Genomic DNA, 12,843 nt, shown 5'->3' on the forward strand with positions numbered 1-12,843 from the left:
CACTTGAGGGAATGGTATTAAAGGCAAAACTGAAGTACTTTGGCCACATAATGAGAAGACAGGATACCCTGGAGAAGAGGCTGATGCTAGGGAAAGTGGAAGGCAAAAGGAAGAGGGGCCGACCAAGGGCAAGATGGATGGATGATATTCTGGAGGTGACAGACTTGACCTTGGGGAAGCTGGGGGTGGCGACAGCCGACAGAAAGCTCTGGCGTGGGCTGGTCCATGAAGTCATGAAGAGTCGGAAACGACTGAACGAATAAACAACAACAAAACATGAAATAGCAGCGTGAGAATGAGGAAAACGCAATGTCACCCATGACACCACTATAAGGGGAAAATATATATGGACTACATAAACGATGCCATTTTGGGCATTCAAAAACACACACACAACACCCCACCACCACCACCATGTGGATAATCCCTCACAGGGCATGAAGCTGCTTATGAAGTTTTAAAAGCAAAGTGGGCTGGGCTTCTGCCAAGCCTGCCCTGGAGAAGAAAGGAAAACACACAAGCTAATCTGTATGAAAGTGCATGAAACCCTAAATCGCTTTAGCATTATTAGAAGGCTGGTTACACTGTTCAGCGAAAGGGCCCAATGAAGCTTTGATAGACTTGTTACAAACATCTGATTGCCCCTGATTAGATTAGACAATAAACTCTCGTCTTGGTGTTTGCATTGTTCAACTCCCACTCTGCAATCTGTAAATTAGAATTCCAAACCTCAGAGATTGGATTCAAATTGGATTACTGGATCTGGTCCAGCTTGAGAGGGGGGTGAAAAACAATTGGGAGAAAACAGAGGGAAGCATGCAGCCATACACACACACACACACACACACACACACACACACACACACACACAGGCTAATAAAATAATTAAATATATACACACAGACAACAAGCCAGGATTTGATTAGGAGTAAATTAAAAATATAATTAAACAAAAACAACCAACCAGCAATTAAAGAAGAAGTGGGAAAAGGAATGAATTGTCACTATTAATTAACAAAGCAAGGAGATTATACCTTTAAATGTTGTTTTTCTCCAATTTAGGCTGTGTGGGTTTTTAAGACAAGTGCTCAGCAGAAGAGACTAATTTCCATTTCTATTGTTGGGTGGCTTTATGTGCTGTGTGTCGGGGATTGCATGTATATACTGTGTCAATAGAATTGCTGTCGCGGAGTTTCATGAGAAATACAGGGAGAAGAAAAATATATTTTCTCCCTTACCCCATCCAAGGAATTGTAAGTAAAGTCTAAATTCTATGCTTGAACTCTGGAAGCTGGAGTTCTCTCCTCAGCCTGCCACCACTGGCCTTCTGCGCAATTTTGAGGAAATCACATTACCTTTCTGTGCCTCCTCTTCCCACTATCCATCCTTGTGTTTGACCTATTTAGATGAACTCTGTTGCCTCTCACATTCTGTGATGTGTAAAACCAGAGCGCCCTCAGCTGGCAGCTGCAAAATGGAGTATATTTATTTATTTCATTTATATCCTGCCTTTACTCAGGGGAACGCAGGGCAGTTTACATGGTTTGCGTCTTTTCTTTGCAGAACAGCCCTGTATGGTAGGTTAGGCAGAGATAGAATGACTAGCCCAAAGTCACCCACTGAGCTTCATGGCTGAGTGGGGATTTGAACCTGGGTCTTCTCAATCCTACTTTGACACTACCACTAAACTACATTTGTTCCCATAGATTATCGCTGTACTCATTGTTTCAGAATAACTGCCATATGTTCATTAAGGGGTCTAAAGATGCAGCACAAATAGACTGTGTTTGATTCATGTTGGGATCACCCCCACCCAACTACGCTTTCCCAAATGTATTTTACCCTAAGATATGGTATGGTGCTTTTTGTTTTGAGCCAAGGGGCACACCACAAAATACGGAGTAGTGTGAAATCCAAAGCATAACTGATCTGCACATTCATCCAGGAGTTGCCAATCAAGGTGGTTCACTTTGAAATGTGGACTGGATGAAATCCTCAAGTATCTCTATGATACGCCAATGCTGCACAGGCTCCACTGTACACAAAACGAAACCTCAACAAATTAGATATGTAAACCAACAGAACCAAACACTGACTTGGAGCACTAACTTCTTGCACACACTACATTGGAGAAAGCTGTCATACTCAGCAACACTATCATCTTTGCAATAAACCTGACACTTAAGAATGTAAGAACTTAAGAAGAACCAGTGTAGATTAGACCAAAGGCCTATGTAATCCATCATTCTATTTGGGCAGTGGCCAGGCAGATGTCCCAGTCGGATGCCCAGAAGCAGCACATGAGTACATTAGCATCTTCTTGCTTGTGTTCTCCAACAAGTGGTATACAGAGGCATAATGCCTCTCAAACTGAAGCCCTCATGACTAGTAGCCATTGACAGATTTACAGTCTATGAACTTGCCTAATCTGCCTTTAAAGCCATCCAAGTTGGTGGTGACTTATTCACAAGAAGCATTTATCTGCTAACCACGATATGGTCACAAACCACTCTTAAGACAGCTAAGACATATTCTGTTCGTGACCATTTTTTCAGTGATTTAAACAATTGAACCATTTCATTCTTCCTGTCAGGGAGCTGAAGGACAGATAAAGACTCCACTTAACACATACCTATCAGGAAAATAATACAGTTATCAGAGCTGTTAAAAGGATACACCTGCCTAGTAAAAAACATTCTGGATACATGATATATGCTCATGCAAGCCACAGAAGCCCTATTCAGGCGTTCAATATGATGATGTGTGAGAATGCTCTAGCCCCACTCCCTCCTGCATCACATTTGTCACCATCAACTCACGGAGGGCAACAGCCTGAAGAGGAGAGTCTCCTCTATCCGTAGAAGCTCTCCACGTGAGTCAGAACTCTCTGGCTCATGTAGAGATCCTCCCAAGACACAGGAAGCGTTCCTGTTTAGATGTCACCCTCCACAAGTTCAGTGTCACACTGCAATGAGGGAGACAAACACAATGAGGCTGGAGTGCCCCCTCTCCTCACGTATTTGCTTTGTCCTCACATGGAATGCCTAAATCAGGCTAGAGTGAACTCGACTGCTTGCAAATGAACTGAAACAACATAGCTCATAGGAGATTTCTGCTTGTGGTGACTAGTCTGAAGCTACAGCTATGCACAGCCCACCTCCTGACAGGACTGGGTCAGCAGGGGCATCTTAATCACACCAAAGCACCAGCAACTGCACAGGCTCTGTAGGGCTCAACTTTCCTATGTGACCACGGGGGTTTCTACACAATGCCACTTTGCCGCTCCTTCCTCGTAAAACCCCACGTATCACTGCTGGCAGCCATTTGGCATGTTGGGCCCGCCCCCTGCCCTCGGTCCAGCCTTCCCGCTCTTCAGGCGACCTATCAGTGGTCACCATCTGCCCTGGAATGTCTCCAGCTCAATGCCGGAGCAAGGTCACATCGTGGAAGGACCGTGGTGACCTCGCTTCAATGCAAAAAGTCCGGGTAAGTCCACGACTTTTACATTTTGCAGCTTCAGGGAAACATGATTGTGGGACGGACGCAAGAAATAAGAGACGACACAAGTGCTGGAGTTAAACTGGGCCACTTTTATTCAAGATCTGCAAAGGGGGTTTTCCTCAGGCATCCAGCCAGGCCTGCAAGCAGGCCTTCCTAAGTGAACGGGCGAGCTTTCCTGGTCCAGCAGGTGGCGCTCGGTTTCACCACCCTGCTGTCCATCCCCAACCAGGAGTAGGGAGACCTTCCCTTGTCACCCCCAACCCCTGCCCCCCCGGGCTCAAGGTGGGTGAGCGAGGTCGGCCTCAAAGGTGGTCCTTATCCCCCGGCCTGGCCACAGGGCTCAACACCGGGAGCCCTCGGGAGTCACCAATCACTGAAACAGTGCCTTGGAATCTCGCCATTATATTCCCTCTGGATGCCTTCTCTACCTGCCTTGAAATAGGTGACCAAATCGCTAGCAGCCGAATTGACCTAGTTATACTCCCCCGATGTCTCACAGTGTGGAGTAGGCGAAACAACTCACGTCCAATTCAGGGCGGGAGCAAAAAATTCCTACTCGGCCCCATAAAGGCGACCCAAAGAACACACTGTCTACAGGGAGGGAGGGAGGGAGCTGCGGAGCACGAGGGCAAGAGGGCTCGGAGGGGTCAGGCGTCCTCAGATAAAGGTGCCCGACCCCTCCCAGTCCCCATAGGCCTTGCCAATGCAGGGTGGCCACGTCTCAGGCTTGCCCCGCCCACAAAACCCTCCCCATGCCCAGGCTTCGCCGGGCATGGCAGAATGTGCCTTGCTGCGAGTTGGTGGCTGCATTGTGTAACTGACACAGTGCCACTGTGCAGCAATCGTGGGCCAAATAAGGTATAAGGAGAGCCCCCAACACTTCTTCCCCAGTGTGCCTTTAAAGTCTGTAAATTCAACTCTAAGACTACAATCTTATGCAGACTTACCTGGTATTAAACCCCATCAAACACAGTAGGGGTTATTTCCATATAAGCATGTATAGGATTAAGCCGTAAGAGTACTTTTTTTAACAGTGCCATCAGGTCAGAGTTTGTCAGCAAGGGCATATATAAAGAGTGGATGACCTAAGCAAGCTCAGTAGAATCTTGGCTAGAGCCAAAGCACAAACATTTTTCAGAAGTATTGCAGGACATTTTGGTTGGACTGGTATTTAGAGTCTTGCCTAAGATGCTATGGGCTGATGGCATGGGTTGCTTTCACTTTTTCATCTATTTACTCAAAGTAAGCAGATTACAATACTGCATTTTGTATTCTACTGTTACAAGAGACAATTTATACAATCAGAAGGATGAGGATCAAGTGATAAAGCTTTTTCTGAATTGTACTACTTCAGGAAGAAAGGTTGCATATCTAGTATTATTCTCAACATGCTATTTTTCTTTGTGCACAGATTTTTTTCTTCATAAGGGAATATTCAGTATGTGCACACCCATACATCTGCAGCTTGAATAAGTATAATGAGTGCAGCCAGATGCAAAAGAGGGCAGGGCTCCTGCACCTTTAATAGTGCATATAAGAGGGAATTTCAGCAGGTGGAGTTTGTCATGCAAAGTACACCTGCTGAGTTTCCCTCTTCTACGCAACTGTTAAAGGTGCAGGAGTGCTCTTCTCTTTCTCATATGGCCACTCTAAGTATAGCCCTGAACTCTACCACTTGATTCTAATGACTGTATATGCTTTAAAAACAGAGAAAAGGTGCTTTAAGGCAACATGTTTACCTCTTGATGAAGTGTGAAATTGGTTCTCAAAGTGCTTCTGCTACAGCATCCATTTTGATGGGGTTACAATTCATGAACTTGAATCTGTTTGTATTGCCATAAAGACAATTCTGGGCTGGTCACACAAGAATTCATGGACTGAATAGTATCCCCCAAACTTTCTGTATCTACACTCAAAACATAGAAAAATTGGAAGCAGGCTACACATTTTGGAAGGTTTAACAAATTCCCCATGACTGGGCAATATAGCCACAGGTGTTACTAATTAATTGCAGTTAGCTCTCAAGGCAGATCTTCTGTTTTTGGACTATTACACCTTCCCACCACCCAAAGCACACTACTTTGTTACTGGGAAAATATGACAGCCACAATTCTCCCTTCATTTGGGCCACGAGGGTTGAGAGAAAGAGAAGCCATTTTCAAACCTGAAACCCCACTACTGAAGTCCTGCTATAGAACAGACAGGGCCAGAGTGACTCCGTTGAACTCAGCTGCCAAGCTGGATTAGGGACCGAGGGGGAATCTTGAAGGGAACACAAAATACCCTGCACTCCCCAACTGCTATATCTCATATTATTGGACAAGATGAACTCTGAGATAAAAACATCAACTTAGACAGCAGTCTTTATTCAGGTCACGGTAGAGAAATTGCACACTTCAAGGCATAACCTCCAATAAACTATGGAATATGCAGCATTCATAAGGCAAAGAAAATTGTCTGTGGCCAGGCATATTATGTGAAAAATTAATAGGCATCATCTGTCAAACAAGCTGTCGGGGTGGTGGGGGGAGGAGAATTATATTCACTTCAGCACATATTTAATTCAGAATCTCAACCATCCACCAGGATTTGTTTTGCACAACTCTGATGAAACATGTGGATGCAATCCTATATACTTACCTGAGAGTAATTCCCATTGAATTCAATGGGGCTTACTTCTGAGTCAACATGTACAGCATTGTGCTGTTACCCCAAGGTCTCTTCAAGTATAGCTTAAAAGCAATCCACTCTTAACAACATTGGTCAGTCAACACTGTTTCATTTCTCAGGAGAGCAGGGAGATGGTAAAGGTTAACACAATTCTCAGGATGCAGCTGAATAATATTTAATCTGGATGGACTCATGTTTTATGTTGAAAGAAAACACCTAAAGTCACTAGATTTCACAATAGGCGTAAAGCTCCTATTTTGACTGCTACTGCCTATATGAAACACCCCCTTCAGTAAAATATCCCTCCAGTTCCTGCAGCAATACAATGGGGAGAAGACAAAGGTCTGCCTGGATTGGCTGAGGTGAAATATATTGATGTCACTAGAGCTGAGTTTACATTATCTGCCCCCCCCCCATTCATTTATGGTCATCACTACAACTTGACTCAACTGCAAAAAATGTTTTTTAAAAAATTAGTAATCTTATGAGTCATTAATGGAAGGAACAAGTCCTGGAAGAGACAATTTAACTAAACAGGATAAAGGAAATAAGTTTCAGATCAGTATATATTCCCTTGGAAAGGAGGCAGTGCTATAAAACTGCAGCCTATTCCTTTGGATTTAAAAAGCTAAGAAAAGACTCACGTCAGTGGCATTCCTCAGCAGCACACTGTGCAGCAGTGTTTAAAAAAGAAGTCTAGATATAGCAACCATTGCGAGAAGAGAGGATAATACCTCTAGATCTGATTATCATTATTCAAACAGAAATAATAATCATCAGAATTTGGGTAGTGGTTGATTCCGCACCCCCATGCCTTTCATCTGCGTTGATGAACCAGTCCTGAACAAATATTTCTTCGAAAATATGCTAAAATGCAGTGAACTACATAATCTAGTTGTATATAGGATGCAGGACTACTGTCTCTTTAATAGTTGTGTCAAAGAGAGAATTTTGAAAGATGTAGCTTTTCTTACTGCTACATGGCAAGTTAAATCTGCCAAATTTTCCTCTTCTATATAACTATTAAAAGGTACAGAAGCCCTTTCCCCCTTTTCCTCTGGTCAGCCTTGTCCAGGGGTCAGCAACTAGGGTCTAATCGTGCCCCCAGAAAATGCCATATAACCCCCTCAATGGCCAATCCAGAGGTAAGAGGAGCATGTTGTGCCACAGTGGCGACTGTTACAAGAGGAGTTGCTGGCAGTCAGAGGGGGTGAGGGAGATGGTTCATCAGCCTTGATCCCCTCCTCAATATAGTTTCTATCAAGGGCTCTAGCCACATATTCTCTAAGGCTAAAGCTACTTATTTAATATTATTCTTTATCTGTAACTGGACAGAGTTGCCTAGAGACCTCTACCAGGCAATGCACATTTGGTACCACGTAGATCACTTGTTATAACATGAGCCATCTCAGTGTGGGATGGTCTCACTTCTGTGACTAGTACAGTGCCAAATATACTGTTGGCTCTAGATAAATGTTAGCAGCAGTCGTAGCAATTATTAGCAATATGGGAGGCATTGCCTCCTTTCAAACATGCCTATACCCTGGGTAAAAAGAAAGATTGTATGAGTCACATTCTCTGGTATCAGCACCATTAGTCATCCTCACTGTTCCTTACACTGTCTGGTCAATTAAGCTTTGCCAGCTTGAGTAGCCCATGGTATGAGAACAAAGGTAGTGGCTAATGCTCTTACAGCACAATCACATGTATGCCTACTCAGAAATAAGTCCCACTGGTTCAATGGAACTTACTCTCAGGTAAACATATACAGGAGTGCATGCTGGTGTGAAAGGTGGTATGGTATGTGATCAGTCTGCCCCAGCTAGGGAAAGAATACAAGAATTTCATTCCTGTTCGCAAATCATGCAACTATGTCCTGTTTGCAACCCCAAATGGAATTCTCAGGAAATTTCTGTAATTTCCCAAACTTGCGTTTGTGTTTGAAAGTGCAGACTTGCGCAAATGCGCAAATCACACACACACACCCCAAATCTGCATTTTCAAACTTTGGCCTATGGGGGTGGGGGAACAAGCTTCAGGAATGCAAACAAGTCAACATGAGCTTCAAGGAAGAACTTGGAGAATCAGAACAAGCTCGAATTCCACGTTTTCGCCCATCCCTAGCCACCGATGGCAGATAGGAAAGGAGAGCAACTTGGACTTCTGCTGATCTTTGAAAACTTGCATTACTGGGATAATTGATACTTACTGAATATTTGCATAATTGTGCTTTAATATTTATGCACTTACTGTTCTTGCTGCTTTTGAGGTTCTGGTTGATTTTAACCTATATTCTTGAACTATTGCACTATGCACTTTTCTACTACTTTTTGGTTTGATTATTAGTTTGTTGATATTGTACTATTAAACTGAACTTTTACTGAAATATTTATTAAAATACTGATGTTTTGATATGTACTGTTGTATTATTGCTTTATTTTCTGAGCATTGTGAGGCACTTCAGACACATTTTTTGTGGGAAATCGTCTTGTACAGTTCAATAACAATAAGAAACAACTTCATGAAATTTGAGATAAAAAAGTAAGTAAAAATTAACACTCAAGGAATTTAAACAGACTGTACATCATCACAGAAATATAAAACCCCTTTGCTAAGTCCAAGGTCCTTAGGTTGATGATTTCTAATCTGAAAAAGTAAAGCAGAAATTCCAGATACTGTACATTATCAGAGAGAAGGTCAGGTTCAACTAACATTACAACTTAAACATGTTGGCTTGCCCTGACACTAATATAGCAAGTTCATTCAGGAAGAAAATGATACAAAATAGAAAGTTAAGAGTGAAAATATTTGCCAAAGTGCAAGCTAACTGTAAAACTTATCACAGCTCAGAATACTTGCTGCCCCTCTCATGCATTGCTTGCTTACATATTTTGGACTGCAGCCCCCAAAGGAGTAGAAAAGGCTACTTCTCTGAAGAGGTCAGTGTAGAGTTGGAACCTGAGATCATTTAGACATGTCAGGGAGGAAAGGTGCATTGGCCATATTTGAAATTATCTCTAAATATATCCTTATGCATGATTGAGGTACCAAGAACAAAGAACTGAATAGTTACTACTCTGGGAATGTCTTGAAACTATCCAACTCTCTGTCTCACAAAAAACCTGTGAAGCAGTTTAAGTGGTATTCACTAGCAAACTCTGGCACTATGCAAACATTAGAACGTCATCATACATACCCATTCCATTCTTGCTGACTCCCTGTGTTCCAACAGACACACCAAACAAGGTAGAGTTCCAGGGAGCCACCTTACCTTTAATGCCTGGACTTTCTTGGCCAACAGAGTCTCTATGTCCCCAGATACTTTTTCCACTATTTTCTCTGGGACATTCTCTCTTACTTCAAACAGGTTCTTTTTCTCATCGTAGATCTGTTGAAAGATGTTAAAAGGGAGAGAAATGGGTATTTTGACAAATTGGCTTAAACCTCTGAGACATCCAAGAAAATGTTTTCGAAAGGAAAAAAGAAAAGAAAAAATAATAAGACTAAAGGGTATTTAGGCAAGTGACTGAACGAATAAACAACAACAATTGTGTTTCATCCTTCAGCCCATAGCAATATTCTTGCACTGGACAATTTGCTTAAGAATATTTCTCACTACAAATGGTAATTATGTGCCAAGATTTGCTACCCTTCCTTGAAGATGCCTTTAGAAATGTACCACTTCGTGCTGCCTTTTCACTGTTTTTTTTTTTAAGGCTTATCTACCGTATCACTGCCTCACACAGGGGCGAGGAAGGGAGTAAACAAATGCATGGCTGTGAGGTGCTCCAATATATGATAGCTCTTACTATAGTAGTAGTAGTAGTATTAAACAGAATTCAGCTGAAATGGGTTTCACCAACAACAGCCACAAACTACTAGTGCCAAGTGTGACAAAGCAGTCAGAAATACTCCTGTGGAAGAGGAGGTTGTATCCAAATGTATCCAATCAGCTTGTTAACCTCTCTGATATTTTCAACTTTTTTCTCTATTCAGAGCATTTTCCCACTGTTACAAGCTGAGCAGGCCACACAGTTAGAAGCCTTTGAAAACGAGTTTCTCATTTTCTCAGGATATCCACAAATTGCCCCCAAGCCTCAATCAGAACTGTACTTCATGAAATCCCACATATGCCCAACCCAACTGATGAAAACTAGCATACTGCCCTCATCCCTCCCACTGTGCATATAATTCAGTGGGTACAGAGACTACCAGCAGATGGTACATGGCTGAAGGTGGTGGCAGAATTAGTGGAGCTCAAAACAGACAGAGAAACAGACTGATATGATGAAAAGTCTGTAAAAAGAAGGGAAGGAAATGTTTAGGGTAAATAAATACAAACAGTGTAACAGTAATTTGCCTGGATTCTTAAAACACATACACTCCTACTGATGTCATACCACCTGGAGCATTATTCGATGATTAACACTTGAAATATTGTTGGGACAAATTCAGTACTGAGTGCAGTATACTTGCAATGGGGATGGAACTGCAATGTGAACCAGAGCAACCAGTTTATTCAGCAAGCTAATAAACTCTACCTACATTGTTATCACTTGGACTTCAGAATTAAAACCATCTCTCTTTACTTAAATCCACATGACAGACAAATATGCACATACCATTTATATACGGTGGAACAGCAAAATCACACCCACACCCAGTTAAGAACATATGAACATAAGAAGTGCCAGGCTGGATCAGACCAAGGGCCCATCTAGTCCAGCACTCTGTTCACACAGTGGCCAACCAGCTGTCAAACAGGAACCCACAAGCAGGACATGGTGCAACACTACCCTCCCACCCAATTACCTCAGCAACTGGTGTATACAGGCTTACTCCTCTTGATACTGGAGGTAGCACATAGCCATCAGGACTAGTAGCCATTGATAGCCTTCTCCTCCAAGAGTTTATCCAACCCCATCTTTAAGCCATCTTTAGGCCACCAAATTGGTGGCCATCACCACATCTTGAGGTAGTGAATTCCATAGTTTAACCATGCGCTGTGTGAAGAAGTATCTCTTTTCATCTGTCCTGAATCTCCCACCAATCATCTTCATGGGATGGCCCCGCGGGTTCTAGTATTATAGGAGAGGGAGAAAAATGTCTTCCTATCCATATTCTCCACATCATGTATAATTTTGTACACTTCTATGAGCTCTCCCCTAAGCCTCCTTTTTTAATTTCCAGGCACTGACCATAATATGTGACATATATGTGCACAAAGTTCAATGCATGTAAGCTTGATAACTTAAAGTTTCATGTGTGTGAGAGAGGGAAGACTGTAAATTATTGAACCTATACACATTGTACTCTATGCACATATGCTTTACTTATTCATTACGTTCAGTGTGTAGAGGTCAGCCTGCCAGAGGTAGGCAGGCATGGAATAACCAGGTGAGTCGCATCCTGTTTCCCCACTGTGCATCGATTCTACACAGTTTGCTCACATGTGAATAGGACTATTGTTTCAGCATAAAGGAAAGCTTTCTGAAACAGTTACAGAAATAGATTTTTGAAGGTTACAGCCCCAAGCAGTTTATGGAAGGGTACAAATGCCCAAAATGGAAATGTTTTCCAGTTGTTGTTTCTAGCTACCTGCCCCTTCCATACCTTTTCTTAAAAGTGCCTTTGCCCTGCTGCGTAGAATGGCTGTTCAGCAAACAGCAAGCTCCATCATAATAATGTAAAGGCAGCTGGAGGTAAACTGATGTGCCTGAATACCTAATCTAGTCCATCCCCCTTGTCAAACAGCAAGGTATGCATGCCAGAAGATGGAGAAATGCTTTGCAGAAGCTGTTAACACCAGAGAACTGAACATAACTGATTCTTATAGTTTCTCTTACTTCCTTTCTCTTCCCTTCTCTTATTATTCATTGGGTAAGTAACAGCATAACAAAATAATGTGTTTTGAAGGCATAGCGGCTCCAGCTGAGCAGCAGCAATTAGAGAAGCAATAGAAAAGGAACAATCTTCAAGGAGAATGCTTTGGATGCAGAGGGCATTCTGACACCAGAATTTTCCTATTGTGACATGGCAAATCTGTCCCCATTAGTTGTAGCTGGCCTTGCCCACGAAAAACAACTAGGATGTGCCGTGTTTTTGCCACAACATGCCCTAATGCTCGCAGTCTTAAATGGCAAGTCAGGGCTTAGAATTTGTCAAACTTCATTGGAATATTTCAACAAGGTGACTTACCAAATCTGGTATCCATTTTCATAGAGGAAACCAGCTACTAAATAATAATAGTGGAGTATGCCCATTACTGCAGAACAGATTGCTCCTATTTAACAGCCAATCGTATGGAGGCCAACACCAAGAAAACAATGTTCATGCCAGCTGTGGCTATTTTCACTAAGCATGTCATCAACCCTAAGCTTTAATGTTATATGTCCCCAAAACACACCGAAAGTGGAACTATTAGACATTGTATCCTTGGACATGCAAAATGTTTTTGACAAAGTCCCTCACAATTATTCAGTTTAGTAAAAACGAAAGTAGATTGTGATAAGCTCCAAAAGGATCTCCCCAACCTGAGTGACCAGGTATTAAATTCCAGAAACTTTTTGTATGTTTTTTCTGGTGACCCATAATTTGTGCTGTTTGTGCAAATTCTGTCTCACCACCAAAAAAGAAAAAAGGAAAAGGAAATATGCAAAATGGTCCAAATTA

At 42.4% G+C, this 12,843-nt stretch overlaps 1 protein-coding gene across 2 annotated transcripts in view; it reads right to left on the minus strand.

The window, feature by feature from the left end:
• Positions 1-12,843, minus strand: part of CACNA2D2 (calcium voltage-gated channel auxiliary subunit alpha2delta 2) — a 639,662-nt gene that overhangs the window by 463,153 nt on the left and 163,666 nt on the right. For both annotated transcript variants that reach the window (XM_063121105.1, XM_063121104.1), the window contains exon 3: positions 9,443-9,559. In XM_063121105.1, the coding sequence (XP_062977175.1) occupies positions 9,443-9,559 (117 nt within the window). The remainder of the gene's footprint in view (positions 1-9,442; positions 9,560-12,843) is intronic.

The sequence above is a fragment of the Elgaria multicarinata genome, chromosome 3 (genome assembly GCF_023053635.1).
Source record: "Elgaria multicarinata webbii isolate HBS135686 ecotype San Diego chromosome 3, rElgMul1.1.pri, whole genome shotgun sequence".
NCBI lineage: Eukaryota > Metazoa > Chordata > Lepidosauria > Squamata > Anguidae > Elgaria > Elgaria multicarinata.